At 34.7% G+C, this 22,714-nt stretch overlaps 1 protein-coding gene across 7 annotated transcripts in view; it reads left to right on the plus strand.

The window, feature by feature from the left end:
• PIBF1 (progesterone immunomodulatory binding factor 1) overlaps positions 1-22,714 on the plus strand; it is a 238,531-nt gene that overhangs the window by 99,768 nt on the left and 116,049 nt on the right. For 6 of the 7 annotated variants that reach the window (XR_012427009.1, XM_005585991.4, XM_015439336.3 and 3 more), the window contains exon 11: positions 16,709-16,874. Coding sequence is in view for 6 of the 7 variants with exons in the window: in XM_005585991.4 (XP_005586048.3) it covers positions 16,709-16,874 (166 nt within the window). In the remaining variant the exon portion in view is untranslated. Of the gene's footprint in view, positions 1-6,638; positions 7,401-16,708; positions 16,875-22,714 lie in introns of those variants that run through there. The other variant, XM_074022133.1, reaches the window with a different exon arrangement.

Raw genomic sequence — 22,714 nt, forward strand, 5'->3', positions numbered from 1 at the left:
ATTTTTATTCTTTTAACTTTATTCATGTGTGTTTATAGCCTAGGATGCCGTCTGTCTTCTGCATATGTTTTGTGTGAGCTTTAAAAGAATGTGTATTCTGCTATTGTTGATAAATTGTGATTATAACCAGTTGATTGATGGTGTTGAATTCTACTATGTCTTTAATGATTTTCTGCCTACTGGATATGTCCATTTCTAATACTGGCGTGTTGAAGTCTTCACCTATAGTAGTAGATTCATATATTTCTTCTTGCAGTTGTATCAGTTTTGACTCATGTATTTTGACATTCTGTTCTTGGTCATATAAATGTTAAGGATTATTATATCTCCTTGGAAAATGGACCCCTTTGTCATTATCAATGCCCCTCTTTATCCTTGATAACTTTTCTTGCTCTGAAGTCTGTTCTGTCTGAAATTAATACAAGCTACTCCCAGTTTTTTTTGAGTAGTATTATAATGGTATATTTTTCTCCATACACTTTTAATCTATATGTATCTTTATATTTAAAGTGCATTTCTTATAGGCAATGTATAGTTGGATTTTTTGAATCTAGCTCTTAATTGGTGAATTTAGAACATTTACATACAATGTGATTATTGATATACTGTAGTTAGATTTGCATCTACCATATTTATTACTGTTTTCTATTTTTTCCCTCATTCTTTGTTTTTATTTTTCATTCTTTTTCCTTTTTGGTTTTAATTGGCATTTTGTTGTTGGGCACATAAATGGTAGGAATTGTTATATTTTCTGGGAGGAAGAACTTCAAAAAGGAAAGTTTGAAAATGTAAGCTAAGTGTGATAATTGAGAAGGTTAAAGTGTTTTTTGTATCAGGAAATCAAGGAGATTTACAATCCTCCCAACCAGAGAAGGAATGTTCTGAGTTAGGAGTGTAGGGAAAGAAAGAAAATTAGAATATAAGCAATTTTAAGGTAGAGAGGAGGGAATTGAAATAAACCTTTGTTGGATAGATCTTGACCTTAGTGAAAAGGAAGTCATCAAATGACGATGAAGAGGGCTCCAAATGACCTGAGAGTCTTAATAAAAGAAGGCAGTTTTTAGAAGGACAACTATAGAGAATACAGTAATCTAATACATTTGGAATAAAAGAATTCCAAGCAGCAATAAGGGCTAGGTCATGGACTTGCTTAGTATGGCATCCCTGATTTTCCACAGCTCCTCTTAATTCAAATCAGAGGCCGACGAACTATGGCCTATAGGCCAAACCCAGCCTACTATCTGTTTTTGGACAGTATGCAGGCTAAGATTGGTTTGTGTGGTTTTTTTTTTAATTATGAGGGGGAAATCAAAATAAAAATAAATACTTAATGACACATGAAAATTATATGAAATGCAGATGTTAGTGTATATAAAGTTTTATTGGAACGTAAACTCATTTGTTTACATATTGTCTGTGGCTGCTTTTATGCTACAACTGCACAGTTGAGTTGTTGCAACAGAAACTTTATGGCCCACGAAGCCTAAAATACTTACTCTTTGGTCTTTTACAAAACATGTTTGCATGCTAGCTTTTAGCAGCATCAGTTAAGCAGCACTGATAATTGTCTGTCTGTTTCTTGGAGACCATTCACAAGTCTAAATAGACGGGTCACCGTTTATCAATGCTTTCGAGATATCAGTATGCATCTCTTTCTTATGCATCTCTTTAACAGGGTAGAAAAATTATGACTTTGAATGCGTAGCTCTGTTTCTTGGTAAGGATAAGATGTTACATTCCACTGAGTGGAAGAAAAATCAAATTCTGTACTTCAAAAATTCCAATATTTTAAAGTATTAGAACATCTCATGGTTTATAGAAAAGCATGGAACGTGGTAAGACATCTTGGCCAGACTAAAAATTGGAACTCTGCAGCCAGGAAAACTTACAAAGTCACCTATTATTTTTCTTATGACAAGCTTTAAAACAAAATGCTTTGGCAAACTTGAATGTCTAATTTAATTTAACAGACACATAGTGTTTACTGTGCCAATACAGTTTTAAGCGTTTTACCAATATTAACTCATTTAATTGTCCTAATTACCTAATGAGAGTATCACTATTACACTCATTTTATAATCATGGAAGCTGAGACACAGGTAGTAAAGAGTGGTATGGAGTTTGAACTCATGTAGTCTGGCTTCAGAACCCTTGCTTAATATAGTTATTTGTGAATATTTAACCTTTGAATCTAAAATAAAAATTGAAACTATAAAAAATAAGTATTTAAAGTCACATTACATTAAAAAAAATACTTCAATCTCATGAAGCTTGAAGATTACATGAGACCCTTTTTGTTTTAGAGTCCTTACTATATATGTATGTGTTTGACTTCTAGGTTCAGGGGATACATGTGCAGATTTGTTACTTAGGTAAATTGTGTGTTGCTGAGGTTTGTTGTACAAATAATCCCATCACCCAGGTAGTGAGCGTAGTACCCGGTAGGTAGTTTTCCAACCCATGCCACCCTTCCACCTCAAGTAGTTCCCAGTGTGTATTGTTCTCATTTTTGTGTTTATGTGTATTCAGTGTTCAGCTCAGGCTTACATGTGAGAATATACAGTATTTGGTTTTTGTTTCTACATTAGTTCACTTAGGATAATGGCCTCCAGCTGCATCCATGTTGCTGCAGAGGACATGATTTCATTCTTTTTTATGGTTGAATAGTATTCCATGGTATATATGTGCTGCATTTTTTTTTATCCAGTCCACCATTGATGAGCATCTAGGTTGATTCCATGTCTTTGCTTTTGTGAATAATGCCACAGTGAACATATGAGTGCATGTGCCTTTTTGTTAGCATGATCTATCTTCCTTTGAATACCTTTCCAATACCCAGTAATGGGATTGCTGGATTGAATGGTAGCTTTAAGTTCTTTGAGAAATCTCAACACTGCTTTCCATAGTGTCTGAACTAATTGACGTTTCTACGAGCAGTGTATAAGTGTTCCCTTTTCTCCACGACCTCACCAACATCTGCTATTTTTTGACTTTTTAATAATAGACATTCTGACTGTTGTGAGATGGTAGCTCTTGGTTTTAATTTGCATTTCTCTAATAATTAGTGATGCTAGAATTTTTTCATGTATTTATTGGCTGCATGTATGTCTTCTTTTGAGAAATATCTGTTCATATTCTTTGCCTTTTTTTAACGGAATTGTTTGTTTTTAGCTTGTTGAATTGTTTACGTTCCTTATTGATTCTGGATATTAGACCTCTGTTGGATGCATATGTTGTGAATATTTTCTCCCATTTTATAGATTGCCTATTTACTCTGTTGATCATTTCTTTTGCTATGCAGAAGCTCCTTAGTTTAATTAGCTCCCACTTACCAATTTATGTTTTTGTTGTAGTTGCTTTTGGGGACTTAGTCATAAATTCTTTCCCAAGACCGATGTCCAAGGCTTACAAGAACATTATTTCCTAGAAAGTTTTCTTCTAGGGATTTTATAGTTCTGGGTCTTACATTTAAGTCTTTATTCCATCTTGAGTTGATTTTTGTATTTGGTATATAGAAGGGGTCCGGTCTCAATCTTCTGCATATGACTAGCCAGTTATCCTAGCAACATTTATTGAATAGGGAGTTCTTTCCTCATTGCTTGTTATTGTTGACTTTGTCAAAGATCAGATGGTTGCAGGTGTTTGGCTTTATGTCTGCGTTCTCTGTCCTGTTCCATTGGTCTGTGTGTCTGGTTTTGTACTAGTACCATGCTGTTTTGGTTATGGTAGCCTTGTACTTTGAAATCAGGTATTGTGGTGTCTCTAGCTTTGTTGTTTTGTTTTTTTGGTTCTTGTTTTTGTTTTTGCTTAGCATTGCTTTGACCCTTTTTTGGTTCAATATGAATTTTAGAATAGTTTTTTCTCATTCTGTGAAAATGATGTTGGTAATTTGATAGGAATAACATTTAATTTACTTTCTTTGGGCCGTATGGCCATTTTAGCATTGTTGATTCTTCCTATCCATGAGCAAGGAATGTTTTTCCATTTTTTTGTGTTATCTCTGAATTTCTTTGAGCTGTATTTAGTGATTCTTATTGTAGAGATGTTTCGTGCAGTACTTTTGGAATCATCTAGTAGTTTTCACTTCATTTTCACTGCTTTTCAAATTTTTTCACTGTTTGAATCCCTAGATGATACTGTGACTGAATTTTTATTTTTAGCCACAATGTCTATTTAGATAATTTTTTTTTCCATTTGTTCTTTTGATGTGTTCGTGATCCTAGAAATTTGACTACTTATGTGCAGATTTCGGCTTTCCTACTTACTTGGGCAAGTTATTAACTTCTCTGAGTCTCAGAATCTTTATCTCTAAAAAGAGAATAATTGCTTGCCCACTTTCACCACTGTGATTCAATGTAGTATGAGAATTCCCAGCTAAAGCAACCAGACAAGAAAAAGAAATAAAAGGCAATCAGATTGTTAAGGGAGAAGTCAAATTTTCCTTGTTATTAAATAATAGGATTTTTTTTTTTAAACAAAGCAAAACGTTTCAGGAATTTGCATGTCATCCATGTTTCTATATGCCAACAGTGAACATTCTGAAAAAGAAACTAAGAAAGTATTCCCATTTACCTAGGAATTAAAGCTGCAAATAAAATTAAATACCTAGGAATTAAAGAAGTGGCTGGGTGCAGTGGCTCATGCCTGTAATCCCACACTTTGGGGGGCTGAGACGGGCAGATCACGAGGTCAGGAGTTTGAGACCAGCCTGGCCAACATGGTGAAACCCCGTTTCTACTAAAAATACAAAAATTAGCCAGGCGTTGTGGTGTGCATCTGTAATCCCAGCTACTTGGGAGGCTGAGACAGGAGAGTCGCTTGAACCCATGAAGCAGAGGTTGCAGTGAGCCAAGGTCATGCCATTTCACTCCAGCCTAGGCGTCTTGAAAAAGAAGAAAAAAATAAAAAAGAAGTAAAAGATCTTTACAATGAAAACTGTAAAACACTGGTGCAAGACATTGAGGAGAACACACAAAAGATGGAAAGATTTATTCCACGTTCATGGATTGGAAGAATCAATGTTGTTAAAATGTCCATACTTACCTAGAGCAGTCTACAGATTCAGTGCAATCCCTCTCAATATACCAATGACATTCTTCACAGGAGTAGAAAAAAAAAATTCTAAAATATATATGGAACCACAGTAGACCCACAATAGCCAAAGCTATCCTATGCAAAAAGAACAAAACTGGAGGAATCACATTGCCTGACTTCAAAATATACTACAGTGCTGTAGTAACCAAAACGGCATGGTACCAGTGTAAAAACAGACACACTGGAAAAAAATAGAGAAATCAGAAACAAATCCATACATCTCCAGTGAACTTATTTTTGAGAAAGATGCCAGGAACATACATTGGGGAAAGGACAGTCTCTTCAATAGATGATACTGGGAAAACTGGATGTCCATATGCAGAAGAATAAAATTAGACTTCTATCTCTTGCCATATACAAGAGTAAAATCAACATGGGTCAAAGACTTACATCTAAGACCTCAAACTATAAAACTACTAAAACATTGGAGAAACTCTCTAGGACATTGTTCTGAGCAAAATTTTCTTGAGTAATACCCCACAAGCACAGGCAGCCAAAGCAAAAATGGACAAATGGGATAATATCAAGTAAAAAAAGCCCCTGCGTAGCAAAGGAAACAATCAACAAAGTGAAGAGACAACCCACAAAATGGGAGAAAATATTTGCAAACAATCCATCTGACAAGGAATTAATAACCAGAATATATAAGGAGCTCAAACAATTCAGTAGGAAAAAAAATCTAATAATCCAATTTTTAAATGGGCAAAAGATCTAAATAGACATTTCTCAGAAGAAGGCATACATATGGTAAACAGGGTTATGGAAGGGTACTCAACATCACTGATCATCAGAGAAATGCAAATCAAAACTGCAGTGAGACATCATCTCACCCCAGTTAAAAGGGCATTTATCCAAAAGACAAGCAATAACAAATGCTGACGAGGATGTGGAGAACCCTCATACACTGTTGGTGGGAATGTAACTTAGTACAACCACTATGGAGAACAGTTTAGAGGTTCCTCAAAAAACTAAAAGTAGATTTATGCTGGATCATATGGTAGCTTTATGCTGGATCAGTGATTGCTGGATCATATGGTAGCTTTATTTTTAGTTTTTTGTATATCCCAAAAGAAAGGAAATCAGTATATCAAACAAATATCTGCACTTCCATACTTATTGCAGTAGTATTTACAGTAGCCAAGACTTGGAAGCAATCCAAGTGTCCATCAGCAGATACTGAATAAAGAAAATGTGGTACGTATACATAATGGAGTATTCTTCAGCCATAAAAAAGAATGAAATTCTGTCATTTGCAACAACATGAATGGAACTGGAGGTCATTATGTTAAGTAAAATAAGCCAGGCACAATAAGAAAAACTTTGCATGTTCTCACTTGTTTGTGGGAGCTAAAAATTAAAACAGCTGAACTCATAGAGATAGAGAGTAGAATGATGGTAACCAGAGACAGTTACCGGAAGGGTAGTTGGGAGAACGGCGGATGGGTAATGGGTACAAAAATAATAGGAAGGTGGAGTAAGATGTATTTGGAAGCACAACATGGTGACTACAGTCAGTAACAATTTAATTGTACATTTTTTTTTAGACAGTCTCTCTCTGGCTTTATACCGCATCAGTGATTGCTGGATCTTATGGTAGCTCTAGCCCTGGCTGGAGTATAGTGGCGTGATCTTGGCCCGCTGCAAACCACCGCCTCCCAGGTTCAAGTGATTGTCCTGCCTCAGCCTCCTGAGTAGCTGGGATTACAGGCATGTGCCACCACACCAGCTAATTTTTTCTATTCTTAGTAGAGAAAGGCTTTCACCATTTTGGCCAGGCTGATCTCGAACTCCTGACCTCAAATAATCCGCCCACCTCAGCCTCCAAAACTCCTGGGACTACAAGCATGAGCCACCGCGCCTGGCCTAATTGTACATTTTAAAATAACTAGACCAGGTGTGGTGGATCACATCTGTAATCCAAGCATTTTGGGAGGCTGAGGCGGGGGGATCACTTGAGGTCAGCCTGGCCAACATTGCAAAACCCCATCTCTACTAAAAATACACATACGTACCTACATACATACTTACATACATACATGCATAAAATAACTAAAATAGTATATTAGATTGTTTGTAACACAAAGGATAAATCCTTGAAGTAATGGATACCTCATTTACCCTGATGGAATTATTACACATTGTATGCCTGTATCAGAATATCCCACATACCTACTATGTACCTATAAAAATTAAAGATTTTTTGAAAAGAATAATCCTAAATTCTGTGTTAGTGCTTTGGAGATGATTAAATGAAAAAACTATTTATACCTGTATATGACAGTAAATAAAAGCGCTCAAATGTTAGACTCCTTTCCTTTTGTATTGGTCTGTACACATCCTGATAGGCATCATGCCAATTCAAGTTTCCTCTTAGTATAGTAAACGCCTTTAAAGTTCATCACTGGCTTTTTATTAATATCACAAGCCTCTCACAACCCACTTAGTCATGGTTACAATAGAAAGCGAGAGAAGAGGAATAAGGGACAGAGCAATAATAAAAGCACCAAATTTCAGCCAACCTAGAGAGGAAGAGCAACACTTTCTGCGGGGGAGGACATGAGAAAAGTGTAGGGAGAAAAGCAAGGCCCAGGAGGATGTTTGAGAGAAGACATTTCTTCGGAATAATAATGTCAGATGTTAAAAATTGGAGTTTGTTTAATTAGATTAATGCTTACTGAGTTGCTTTGATTATATTAGGCTCTTTATTATTTCTTTTTTATCCTGAAATGTTAGAGATGGTTAAATAGATACCAAAGTGTGTAGACTTTTTCTGAAACTTTTAAACTTTCTCATTTTATAAGCAGTTGTAGAAAATAAAAATATAATTATAACATAATATGTTTACTGAGTACCTAACATAAGATTATATTTACTCTCTATTTCTTTGAATATCCCAAGATAGAATTTAACAGAAATACTAATAAGTAATTATTTAGTCCATTAAGTCTAATTAGACAGAAATAAGAGGTGGGGAAATAGTGATTTAGTTCTTACTATGTTACGTTTTTCTTCTTTACTTCTGTTTTATATGCCCTTATGATAGACTTTATTACATTCTTGTAGGTAGGCTAGTGAGTCACACATAGATTCCTAAAATTGTATATAAAATTTGTAGTAATTTTAACTTCTTATAGAACTCAGATAGAGCCTGTCATATCACAATACTTTTGCTCCCTTTTTTGCATTTCTTTTTTGTAAGTGTTTTTAGAATGTTGTCATGTCTCCTTCTACCACCTTAGCCCTTATCCAAACTGTATATTTTTTGAAAGTTTAATTTACTTTTTTGTAGTTTGGTCACACCTAACCTATAATCATTTTGGTTTCTCTTTTCTTCACTCTCTGTAATTTGTTTTCATCTTTTACTGACACCTAAACCTGGAAACAATAATCTTAGTTCACTGGTTTTTTCATACTTCAGTAAGAGACTGCCCCTCATCAAATTGGTATTTAATATTTTAATGTTTTCTATCCTGGCTTGATTTAGCATTCTAATTTTATAACACCTAAAAACCTCATGGTTACTATGACTCCATTCATTCACTCAGTAAGCATTAAGAGTTAGTAATATTCTGGATATACCATTATCTCATTAAGAGCTTATAATATGCCAGAATATATACGAAATCTTAGGAATCCAAAGATGGATTAGACAAGATTCCTGCACTCGAGTAACTTATATTTTAATTGTACAGTGTGTTGTTGTGAACATTTTACTTGTGTTAACTCACATTATCATCCAGAACTCAACACGCTCAAGTTTTCCCCCAAGGATTTTGATTCAGAAGGTCTCAGGCAGAACCATGGCATCTAGAGTTCTTTGAAGTTCCACAAGTAATTCTGATGGTCCTCCCTGGTTAGGCTAGATAAAGTCAACCTCAGGAGTCATCCTCATCCTTAGAAAAGAAAAAAATGTTGCTAATGATCCAGCTTTACTACAAGACCACCTAGGCTTAAAGACCCATGACTGGTTGCTGTATTCAGGAGTTTTTTGGAGTATTCCTTAACCCATTTCAGAACATTAATTTGGATAAATTAGCATTTATAGGGCTTGCCTGTTATTAGGAAGTTGATCTAAACAAATGACTTTTACATCCCTTTTTACCTTTTACAATATGTATGTTAACCATAGTAAATTTCTTTTCTTGAGCTATATATTACTGAAAAATAGGACAAAAGCATGATTAGCCTCCATCCTGCTATTAATACTTTACGCTATTCATCATAAAAGCATCCCTCCAAAAGTGCTTTTTCTAATGACTTTTTAAGATTCAGTTTATATGTTCTGATTTTTTTTTCTTTAATGTAGACTAACACTGAGATATACATTAAAAGCAGCGTGAAATAGAGTTTTGAGTGCTATGAAGCACTAATATAATAAATACTCTTGGTTCAGAGGATAATTCAAGCTGAATTTTAAGTGTTTGTTGTCATGTTGACACAAAAGGGAAAACAGACCCAATCAAACACTGTTATAAAATGTTTTACTCTAATTTTATCTCATACATGCTTTTATTTTATGACAACATTCCTTTCCTTACATTTGTTTCAGTTAAGTACTCTTCACATACCTGTAGTACCTATTTTTTTTGCCTTTATAAGATGACCAGATATTACTACATGTTGTTTATTAATGACACATATTTTATTTGATCGTGATATGATGGATGCATTGAATTACTCCAAATACATGCTTGAAATTCTTATAAATCCATGGTACAGTTGTCAAACATACTCAGCGTTTTTAACTCAGCAAAAAAAGACCTCTCACATTCATTTAAGAATTAGCTTCTAAGCCAAAAATGACAGATGTAGTATTGCAGCTGAGAAGTGAACTGGTTGAAGAAATCATCTAAATGGCAGAAACGTTTGGAGAAATACCCAAACTCCTTTTAAATTCCTTTCTCATGTTCTTTATGCATCATTGTTGCAACATTAATGTTGGCTTTATAAGTTTTCCCTACCTTCTTGCTTTTCAATTTGGAAAATTTCATAGTTGGAAGGGAAACACCTGTGTAGAGAACTGTACAGATAACTGTGTTACTCTATAGTTTTTCATTTTTTTTTCCAACTTACTGGACATCTTTGGGCTCTATAATTTTATATGTACATTTTTTAATTAATGTAATTGCTCCCCTAATTTTCATCAAAAATAATTTTGATTCAGTATCTAGGTATATATTTAAAATTTTTTAAATATACAGATAACTATAAAGCAAAAGAAAACAGTTGGTAGAACAGTAAGTAGCAGTAATGCGCAAAAGTAAAATCTGTAAGATAACATTTTGTATTTTAATAACATGAAAGTAATTTCTGATATATTCTCTGTAAGTTATATATATATGTGTGAATGTAGTTTTATAGTTTTTGAAATACATAAAACTTGGATACTTCTGGTTTTCTTAAAGTCAATTAGAAGTTATAGATTGGGTATAATAAGGTAGGTGTGCTTATTTTTGTATTCTGACATCTTTCAAATGTTTTCAGGATATAAAAAATAACCAAAGACCTATACCCTATACTAGACACTGATGTGGTAATACCTCATCTCTGTCTAGCTAATAACACTTTGTTGTGAGAAGTAAAAGATATATCTAAGCCAAAATTATTTAAATGGAAAGTACTTAATTTTTTTATTTTTTAAATTTCTCATATAAAAAATTTTTTGAGTTGCGTTCAGTAAAATTAATTTTAAGTTGAATCATGTAATGTAAAAACAACTAATTTTCTCCTCTCACCTCTCATTTCCCAGATACCTTTACCTATATGGTATATTATTTATTATTTCTTTAGGATGTACACTTCCTTTCTTTTTATATAACTCAGTGTCCTTGTGTGATTTTAGATATATCCATGATTCGTATCTAAATATGTATGTAATGAGTCAAGTTTTTATTTTTAAAAGAAGCACATCAGAATGTATGGACACAAATGAGAATACCCTCCACCAAGGTCAATACGGTAGAAGCCCGTATGCTTTTTCCAACTGTTCTGGTATTGCTCAGTTCACTTATTTTATAGCACAGTTCTTGGAATAACTTTTCATTTTAACAGTCTTCTTCCTTCAAAGATGAGTTTTGTTTTTGGAAATTCAGCCATTCAGAGTAAAGCCCATTGCACTTGGTGGGTGAATAAACTGGGTATACTGTTTGTTGTGAACAATGGGTGAGAAGTTGGGGAGAGGTTAACTATTTAAAAATGAAAGAATTGTTGAGAATGGAAAATCATGAGGACAATTGAAAATCTTATTTTTGAAGGAGGTTTAATAACATAAGATTTTTAAGTTATAATATTGAGGGAAGGATAGCAAATTCTACATGAAAGCATAATTCATATGTAATATGCATAGCAAACATTTATAGAGAATAATATCAAATATTGGTGAGGATATGCAGAAATCATATTTCATACACTTAGAGTTTCATTTTAAATTGATGTAGCCATTTGGAAAGAAAAATGGCAGTATCAAAATTTAAAATCTTTTGACAGAATTTCACTTCATGGTATCTTTCTTAAACATTTACTTGTGCATGGGAGGCAATTCTTAGGATGATCTTTGAAGCTCTGTATATGATGCTTTGAAGCATTTTGAAATAATCTAAATGTTAATCAGTTTAGAATTAAATTATTTGGAATTAATTAAATGGTTATGTCCACATTGTGCTCTGTTACACAGCAAATGAAAAGAATGAGGTATAGACATGGAAAAAACAGATCCCAGGACAGTCTACATGAAAAAAAGGAAGTTACAGAGAAGAATATGTGTGATATGCTGTTTGTTTTTAAAAAAAAAGAAAACTGATACATCAATTGATATGTGATATGCATGCATGTTTTAAAGAAAAACCTCTTAGATACACAGAAAACTAATAACAGTGATTATCTCTCAAAGGAGAAATGGAATTGAGAGTAGTGATAGAGGTCTGGGCCAGGTGCAGTGACCCACACCTGTAATCCCAGCACTTTGGGAGGCTGAGATGGGAGGATGGCTTGAGCCCAGGATTTCGAGACCAGCCTAGGCAACATAGTGAGACCCTGTATCTACAAAAAAGAAAAAAAAGAAGAAGAAGAAGTCTGTAATCTTTATTTGTAATGTTTGGAGTTTTTAGCCTCACAGTGGATTTGATAAATTATTTATAGAATTGAAAATATATTTGAAAATATTTACTTGTACAGAGAAGAAAATTTATGAAAATATAAACGGCTTATCCTTATGAGCAAGACTGAATTCTCAGTTGACTAGACACATCAGCTTCTGTCCTTGTCAACTCCAATTTCTTACAACTGAATCTACCAAAGACTGAATCTATCTGGAGATTCAGGCCCATCTTTGTTTCACAGTTCTTTCAAGTGTAGAAAGTTTATCAATCTCTGCCCCACTTACTTGTGGAATTTAAAACTAAATTTTCCTGCTCACACAAAAAACTTACCAGTCTATCTCTGACTACCTACTTCTGTGTATTCTTCTAAGCTGCAATATTCTCTCTTTATTGACCCATCTCTCCATATTTCAACATAAAGTTGAAAGTATCTTTCAGCGCTTTGTTATTAATTTGCCTAATAACTGAATACTAAAAATCTTTCCATGAACCTTTACTGGTACTGGAAATCTTGTGACTTTGCTTAACTTCTTTTGCCAGTCCGCCTTGGGGCAGGGTCTTACTTCCCATACTCTTTATTTGTACACAGTTGTCCTGCCACATACAGATAAATGCTTTGCCTCAACTACTGCACTGTCTTACTTCCAACCTGGACCGGTTGTTAAATTTCTTAATGCAAGTACCATATTCTGGCCCTGGTCATTACATGAACCTCACCACTGAGTTTTACTACTTTTTAGGTATTCTGCCTTAGAATGCCTGTTTACCGAACAAGATTTGATAACTGGGTTCAGAATTTTTAATGTAGTACAAGCCATGAACATTTTGTGTACAGAATTCAAAAATCAGTTGTTTCTCATTGAAATAAAAAAGTGAGCTTAAATAAGCAGTTAAAATGGGTTAAATATGGGTCTTTCACTGTATTACTTTTACTCAATATTGACTTTGTTAATAAGAGTTGGGAATAAACCATATACATGCGTGGCTCAATACATCAAGTCTAACAAGTAAAACTTCCCCTGTAGGGTCTACATGTAAAGACTGCCAATGTAAATTTTGTTATGAAAACCTGTTATCTGATGTTTTATCTAGTATTTTTATTAACAAATACATTTTCCTATTTGTGAGACTCCAGTGTCACATTGATGTCTGTCCTGTGGTTATTTCTCAGCGTCACAGAACATGTCCTGCTACTGGGAGTTTAATTACTTTCTTTGTAACTCACTGTGTAATAGCTGATTTTCACCTTTTAACACTTTTTCTCCCTGTACTTCCAACCCCAGAAGTGCTGTTGCAGTGAATATTCCTTCAGAGCAAACCATTAGTTCTAGCCCTTTCTGTTTTTTTAAAGTAGTATGTGATATATGGTTGGGTCTTATGAAAACTAAAAACCCAGTTACAAATGTAGCATAAAGACAAATGAAGCCAAATTTTGGGCCTGGGGATGAGATGGTTGTGAGAATAGGTGGAGATTCTGTGTGGAAAATATGACCTCTTAAGGTTACTATGCTAATAAATTAGAATATCAAACATGAAGTTGTTAATGTATGAATAATACTGACTTACCTCAAATAAGATGTTCAGATTGAGAGTATGAGATGAGAAGTCTGAGTCAACAAAGTAAAATGTGATGGGTTATATTAGCAAAACAAGTTAAGTGGGAGTTACCTGAAACTAGCTCCTGGGCATCATCAGTTCCTCACTGTTGGAGCTACTTTTGTAGCTATGTTTGTTCAACGTTTTCAGAGTTCAGTTTAACAAAATAATTACACAGACTTAATAATATGAGGCAGATGCTTTCACTTACGTAAACAACATGGGAATAGACTAGTCCGTTAGAATTACCATTTCATTTTACGAAACTTCAATTTATGAAACTTACTATATTCAAATTTTTAGGAGATAATTCTTGTTACCACCTAGATGGTTTATTGTTTAACTTCTGTTAAATTTTCTATATTCTAAGTGTCTAAATACTGTTTACTGTTTAGCTTTTCAATATAAGGAAATAATATTAGTGCTAAAAGTAACTTTCAGGTGCCATGTAATGAATAGAAACCGGTGATGCTAAAAGCTAAGTCTTTAATTACCTATTTGGAGTTGGCATTGATATCCGAAGCAACAACATCCTGAATCCATAAAAAGGCAAAATTTGCAGTTTATCTTTTTAGGATAAATTATCTTAAAGATGATTTAAAGATAATCACATTCTAAATTACTTTTCCAGAATTTATTTCATAATATGGTCTATGTATGTCCTAGTCTCACATACAAAGAAGGTATTGATTTCACACATTTAATACATCTATATTTATAAAACAACTTGCCTCAAAGAGTACAGGGACATTTTTATGTCATAAAATGTTGAATTAATAAATTTTTTTAGTAAAAAGTATTTTTTTTACCACTTCACACACTCTAGGATGCATAATCAAAAGGCAGACAAAGATCAGTGGTGTTGAGAATGTGGAGAAATTGGCACCCTTGTTATTGCTGACAGGAATGTAAAATGGTGCAACCATGTTGGGAAAAAGTTGGGCAGTTTCTCAAAAAGTTAAAAATAGAGTGACATATGACATAGCAATTCTGTTCCTAGGTATATAACCAAGAGAAATGAATTCATGTTTACACAAAAACTTGTACATAAATGTTCATGGTAGCATTATTCATCATAGCCCAAAATCAGAAACAACCCAAATGTCCATCAACTGATGATGGATAAGCAAAATGTGATATAGTTATACAATTGAATGTTACTCGGTTATAAAAAGGAATGAAATGTTGATTCATGCTACAACATGAATGAACCTTGAAAACACCAGAAGGCCACATATTATATGATTCCATTTATATGAAATGTTCAGAGTAAGCAAACTTTTAGAGACAAAAAGTAGATCAGTGGTTGCCAGGCCTGGATGAGGAGGAGAATAGGGAGTGACTAATGAACATGGGGATTTTTTAGGGTAATTAAAATGTTTTTAATTAGATAATGGTGTGCAACTTTGTAAATAAGCTAAAAACCACAGAATTGTGTATGTTAAAAGAGTGAATTTTATGATATATGAATTATGTCTCAGTAAATAATTTATCAGTGTTTGTTTTTCTATATAAAAAGGTATTTTTTAATAAAATTGTAAAAAGTTTTATATAATTAATACCAGGATTTTCCAAAAAAGTTAATCACAAAAACTGACATTCACTTTAAAGCTTTACTGTATATTAATGTGAAATGTGCATTGTATGGAACTTACACCCATCTGAGAGTTGAAGTAGCCCATGGTGTGTATCTAATGCCTGTCTTCTCTAATTATATTTTGAATGGTATTTTGACTCACTGGCAGGAGTGAAATAGCCTTTAAAAAGCATTTTAAAGTTTATCTTACCTCAGAAATGTCAGTTATGAATATTATGTAATAGCAGAAAGACTATCACTGTGAAGTGACTATGCTCTCTGCTTCACTGCCCTGCACGTAACTCACATTTCTTCTCCCTAGAATGCTTCCCACCCCTTACCTCCTCCTGCCTTACACACACACACACACACACACACACCCTCCACACAAACCAAGTTAGGTCTCCTTCATATATGTTCCCATTGATCCTAGAGATTACCCTATTGAAGCACTTACTATACTCCATTGAATTTTCATGTTTATTTGCCTGTTCTCCCCAGAAAACTGTAAGTTATTTTTAAAAGCAATATTTTATCTACCAATATATACACATTACCTAGCATACTGACTAGCTCAATAAATATTTGAATAAATGAATTTTAATAACATACCTAGCATTATACTGGGTTCATAATAGCTCCCTGAAAAGATATAGTGTATCTGTATTTTACTTTTCTGTTAGAACACAATCAACCTTAAGCATTTTCAAATTTATAGTATGTGGTGATTTATATGTTAAGTGGAAATGTTTTTATTATTAGTTATACCTGTGGAATGAGGAGAATGTTCCTTATCTGAGTTGTAATAGCCTACTTGTAGGCCTATATTTATCTTCACAGTTTGTACATTTTTTTCTTGTAATATCAAAATATATGTATATTTACTAAGTTTATTTTGCAAATGTTTCAAGAATTTGTAGTTTAATGTGCATATTTCATTGCTTTCTTCTCCATCTGACATTATTTAGATTTAGGATGAAATAGCAAGCTGGGAAACAATGCCATAGACTTAAGAAGGCCTATGAAAAGTGTAGAAATTAAATCATTCCAAGCAATGTAACTGAAATTTGTTCTTGCCATTTACAAAATAATAGGAAATAATTATTTTGGGGTAGAAGGAATGAAAATGAGGGTAGAATGGTAAAAGTTAATTGATATGTTCACTGGAATTACATATTTTCATACATACACCTACCTAAATTCTTTATAAAAGCTTTGCTGAATAAATATAAATTATTAACTGCACAAATATAGGGGAGTAGAAAATGTAGAAGTGCGGTTTATGAGTATGTAAATCATTGAGACTGCTTTCTTTAGAGTGTCATAACCATTCTGCTTCTTTCAGGTACAGAGAACTACAACTTAGTACAGAAAGCAAAGTAACAGAATTTCTCCATCAAAGTAAAGTAAAATCTTTTGAGAGTGAGCGTGTTCAACTTCTACAAGAGGAAACGGCAAGAAATCTTACACAGTGTCAAATGGAATGTGAAAAATATCAGAAAAAATTGGAGGTACATGTACAAGCTTTTCTTTCCACGTTAGCATGCCATGTAAAGTCCCTAAGTGCAAGATTTATATTGAGCTTTGTTTCTCCTATAGGATGTGGCACTATCCTGCAAAAAAAAAAAAGGAAATATGTATTTCAGAAAGATGTATACTGAAAAGGAATGGAATTGTTAGGAAACAAAAATAAGAAAAATCTCATTCACAATAGCAACCAAAAATATATAATGACTTGGAATATTTTTAATAAGAACAGTGCAGAATCTATATGAAGAAAACTATAGAACTTCACTGACATGTGAAATGAAACACCATGTTTCTGGAAGGGAATGAAGTATACATTTTTTTCAGTTTTCATCAAATAATATATGTTTCTATCTAATCAGATGCCAGCGTATTTTTTAACTGAAAATAATTCTATAGTACAACTGGAAAGAAAAACAAATACAGAATAGTCAACATTTTTAAAAGTACTTTTTAAAAAGAAATAATGGAAATGTGTATCACATTTTAAAGTGTGTTCTGAGGCAAGAATAATCAAGCTGCACACAAAATTAGTTCACAAATGTTATAAAATGCAAAGCCCCAAAACATATTTACATAAATTTAAGAATTTATACATGGTAAAGGTCACATTTCAAATCAATAGGGAAAGTGTGGATTGGACAATAAATGATGCTGTGATAATCATTTGAATATTTAGAGAAAATAGTTGACTCAATACCTCATACCATACAGCAAACTTAAACTCAGATGGATTACTAGGGTGCATATAGATATATAATATATATTATATACATATAGTGTGTGTGTGTGTGTGTGTGTGTGTGTAGCTATGAAAGTATTAGAAGTAAATACAGATGAGCCAGGTGCAGTGAGTCACGCCTGTAATCCCAGCACTTTTGGAGACTGAGGTTGGTGGATCACCTGAGGTCAGGAGTTCTAGACCAGCCTGGCCAACATAGTGAAACCTCATCTACTACTTAAAAACTGTGGAAGTTAGGTGTGGTGGCACACACCTGTAGTCCCAGCTACTTGGGGGTTGAGGCAGGGAGGACTGCTTAAGCCCAGGAGGTCGAGGCTGCAGTGAGCTGAGACGACATCACTGCACTCTGGCCTGGGCAACAGAGCAAGACTCCGTCAAAAAAATTTTTTAAAGTAAATACAGATGAAATTATATCTTATGTTTACTTTGGGAATTAATCTGTTAATCTGATGAAGGCAAGGAAAGAAATTATATAGGAAAAATAAAAGCTGAATTTATTTTTTAAATTCATAAAATTTAAAATTCATAAATTCATAAAATTCATAAATTTGTAAAATTTATATTTAAAATTAATATTTAAAATAATATGAATAATATTAAAGGCAAAATCGAAACTGAAAAACACTCTTTGTGTTATATATGACAGAGGGCTTATGTCCTTCATTTTAAAAGATATTTTATCAAGGAGACATACTTTCCCCTTCTACATAAATAAGTGGGGAAAAAAAGGAATGGACCATTTCCAAGAAATGAAATGCAAATTGCTAACAAATAAATAAATGAACATATGAATTCTCACTGATAATTAACGAAATATAAATTTAAACTTTTTTTAAACCTTTAGTTAGGTCTGTGTGTTGTTTTTAAAGTGCTGGCAAGAGTACCCTTCAGTGGGAAATCTCATGAGTCAGAAAATGAAACAGCCCTCTGCACATTATGGTAATCTGTGTTAAAGGCCTTAGAAGGTTGACCACATTGTGAATTTTAGCTCCAGATCAACTGCAAGAACAAACCAGCAATCCTAAGAGGACCCGCAGACCCTCTGAAGGAAGCGGACTGCTCCTGCAGGACCCGAGAGACACCACAAATATTCTGAGAGGTGGAAAGCCTCGGGCAAGTTTTCAAGCCCAACTCGCCCTGGGCCTGGAAACAGACTAGGGGCTGTTGTGGGGAGGGCACTGGGGGTGAGACCAGCCCTTCAGTTTTCATGGGAGCTGGATGAGGCCTGTGACTGGTGGCTTTCCCCAACTTCCCTGACAACCTGCATGACTCAGCAGAGGCAGCTATAATCCTCGTAGGTACACAACTCCAGTGACCTAGGAATCTCATTCCCCTTCCCCATATTAGCTGCAGCAAGACTGACCTAAGGGTAGTCTGAGCTCTGACACAGCTAGCCCTGCCCCCACCTGATGGTCCTTCCCTACCCACCCTGGTAGCAAAAGACAAAAGACATATAATCTTGGGAGTTCCAGGGCCCCACCCACTGCTGGTCCCTTTCCATACAGCTGATGCTTTCTGGAAAGCACCACCTCCTTGCAGAAGGCCAACCAGCACAAAAAATGGAGCATTAAACCACCAAAGCTAAGAACCCTCATGGAGTCCATTGCACCCTCTGCCACTCCACCGGAATAGGTGCTGGTATCCATGATGGAGAGACCCACAGACAGTTCACATCACAAGACTGTGCAGAAACCCCCAGTACCAGCCTGGAGCTGAGTAGACTCGCTGGGTGGCTAGACCCAGAAGAGCGACAACAATCACTGCAGTTCGGCTCACAGGAAGCCACATCCACAGGAAAAGGGGGAGAGTACTACATCAAGGGAACACCTCGTGGGACAAAAGAATCTGAACAACAGCCTTCAGCCCTTGACTTTCCCTCTGACAGAGCCTACCCAAATGAGAAGGAACCAGAAAACCAACCCTAGTAATATAACAAAACGAGGCTCTTAGCGCCCCCCAAAATCACTAGTTCACCAGCAATGGATCCAAACCAAGAAAGCCCTGATTTACCTGAAAAAGAATTTAAGAGGTTAGTTATTAAGCTAATCAGGGAGGAACCAGAGAAAGGTGAAGTCCAGTGCAAGGAAATCCAAAAAAAAAATGGTACAAGAAGTGAAGGGAAAAATATTCAAGGAAATAGCTAAAAGAAAAACAATCAAAAATTCAGTAAACTTTGGACATGCTTTTAGAAATGCGAAATGCTCTGGAAAGTCTCAGCCATAGAATTGAACAAGTAGAAGAAAAAAATTCAGAACTTGAAGACATGGTCTTTGAATTAACACAATCCAACAGAGACAAAGAAAAAAGAATATGAAAATATGAACAAAGCCTCCAAGAAGTGTGGGATTATGTTAAACAACCAAACCTAAGAATAATCGGTGTTCCTGAGGAAGAAGACAGTTCTAAAAGCTTGGAAAACGTATTTGGGGGAATAATTGAGGAAAACTTCCCTGGCCTTGCTAGAGACCTAGACATACAAATACAAGAAGCACAAAGAACACCTGGGGAATACATTGCAAAAAGATTTTCACTTAGGCACATTGCCATCAGGTTATCCAAAGTTAAGACGAAGGAAAGAATCTTAAGAGCTGTGACAGCAGATTTCTCAGCAAAAGCCTGCAAGCTAGAAAGGATTGGAGGGTCCTATCTTCAGCCTCCTCAAACAAAACAATTATAAGCCAATAATTTTGTATCTAGCGAAACTAAGCATCATAAATGAAGGAAAGATACACTCATTTTCAGATAAACAAATGCTGAGAGAATTCACCGTTACCAAGCCACCACTACAAGAACAGCTAAAAGGAGCTCTAAATCTTGAAACAAATCCTGGAAACACATCAAAACAAAATCTCTTTAAAACATAAATCACACAGGACCTATAAAACAAAAATATAAGTTAAAAATCAAAACAATAAAAAGTAGACAGTCAACAAAGAGCATGATGAATGCAATGGTACCTCACATTTCAATGCTAGCATTGGATGTAAATGGCCTAAATGCTCCACTTAAAAAAGGTACAGAACCGCAGAATGGATGAGAACTCACAAACTATCTGCTGCCTTCAGGAGACACACCTAACAAATAAGGACTCACATAAACTTAAAGTAAAGGGGTGGAAAAAGGCATTTTATGCAAATGGACACCAAAAGCAAGCAGGGGTAGCTATTCTTGTATCAGACAAAAAAAACTTTAAAGCAACAGTGGTTGAAAGAGACAAAGAGGGACATTGTATAATGGTAAAAGGCCTTGTCCAACAGGAAAATATCACAATGCATCTAATACTGGAGCTCCCAAATTTATAAAACAATTACTAATAGACCTAAGAAGTGAGATAGACAGCAACACAATAATAGTGGAGGACTTCAGTACTCCACTGACAGCATTAGACAGGTCTTCAAGACAGAAAGTCAACAAAGAAACAATGGATTTAACTGGATTTAAACTGTACCTTGGAATAAATGAACATAATAGATATAAACAGAACATTTCATCCAACAACTGCAGAATACACATTCTATTCAACAGCACATGGAACTTTCTCCAAGATAGACCATATGATAGGCCATAAAATGAGCCTCAATAAATTTAAGAAAATTGAAATTATATCAAGCACTCTGTCAGACTGCAGTGGAATAAAACTGGAAATCAACTCTAGAAGGAACCTTCAAAACCACACAAATACATGGAAGTTAAATAACCTGCTCCTGAATGAGCATTGGGTCAAAAATGAAATCAAGATGGAAATTTAAAAATTGTTTGAACTGAATGACAATAATGACACAACCTATCCAAACCTCTGGAATACAGCTAAGGCAAAGCTAAGAGGAAGGTTCATGGCCCTAAACACCTACATCAAAAAGTCTGAAAGAGCACAAACAGACAATGTAAGGTCACACCTGAAGGAACTAGAGAAACAAGAATAAACCAAACCCAGCAGAAGAAAGGAAATAACCGAGATCAGAGCAGAACTAAATGAAATTTGAACAACAACAACAACAAAAATACACAACATAAATGAAACAAAAAGCTGGTTTTTTGAAAAGATAAATAAAATTGATAGATCATTCCAGGCATGGTAGTTCATGCCTATAATCCCAGCACTTTGGGAGGCTGAGGTGGGCAGATCACCTGAGGTCGGGAGTTTGAGTCCAGCCTGACCAACATGGAGAAACCCCGTCTCTACTAAAAATGCAAAAAAAAAAAAAAAAAAGCTGGGCATGGTGGATTGGTGGATGGTGGTGCATGCCTGTAATCCCAGCTACTCAGGAGGCTGAGGTAGGAGAATTGCTGGAACTTGGGAGGCGGAGGTTGCAGTGAGCAGAAACTGCACCATTGCACTCCAGCCAGGGCAACAAGTGAAACTCCATCTCAAAAAAAAAAAAAAAAAAAAAGACCATTAACAAAATTAACCAAGAAAAGAAGAAAATCCAAGTAACCTCACTGAGAAATGAAACAGGAGATATTACAACTGACACCACTGAAATACAAAAGATTATTCAAGGCTACTGTGAATACCATTACACATATAAACTAGAAAACCTAAAAGAGATGGATAAATTCCTTGAAAAAATGCAACCCTCCTAGCTTAAATCAAGAAGAATTAGATACCCTGAAAAGACCAATAACAAGCAGCAAGATTGAAACGGTAATTTAAAAATTACCAAAAATAAAGTCCAGGACCAGATGGATTCGCAGCAGAATTCCACCAGACATTCAAAGAAGAATTGGTACCAATCCTTTTGACACTATTTCACGAGATAGAGAAAGAAGGAACCCTCCCTAATTCATTCTATGAAGCCAGCATCACCATAATACCAAAACCAGGAAAGGATACAACCAAAAAAGAAAACTACAGACCAATATCTTTGATGAACATAAATGCTAAAATCCTTAACAAATAGTAGCTAACCGAATCTAACAACATATCAAAAAGATAGTCCATCATGACCAAGTAGATTTCATACCAGGGATGCTGGGATGGTTTAATGTATGCAAGTCAATAAATGTGATACACCACATAAACAGAATTAAAAACAAAAATTATATCTCAATAGATGCAGAAAAAGCATTAGACAAAACCCA

This window comes from Macaca fascicularis, chromosome 17 (assembly GCF_037993035.2).
Source record: "Macaca fascicularis isolate 582-1 chromosome 17, T2T-MFA8v1.1".
Classification (NCBI taxonomy): domain Eukaryota; kingdom Metazoa; phylum Chordata; class Mammalia; order Primates; family Cercopithecidae; genus Macaca; species Macaca fascicularis.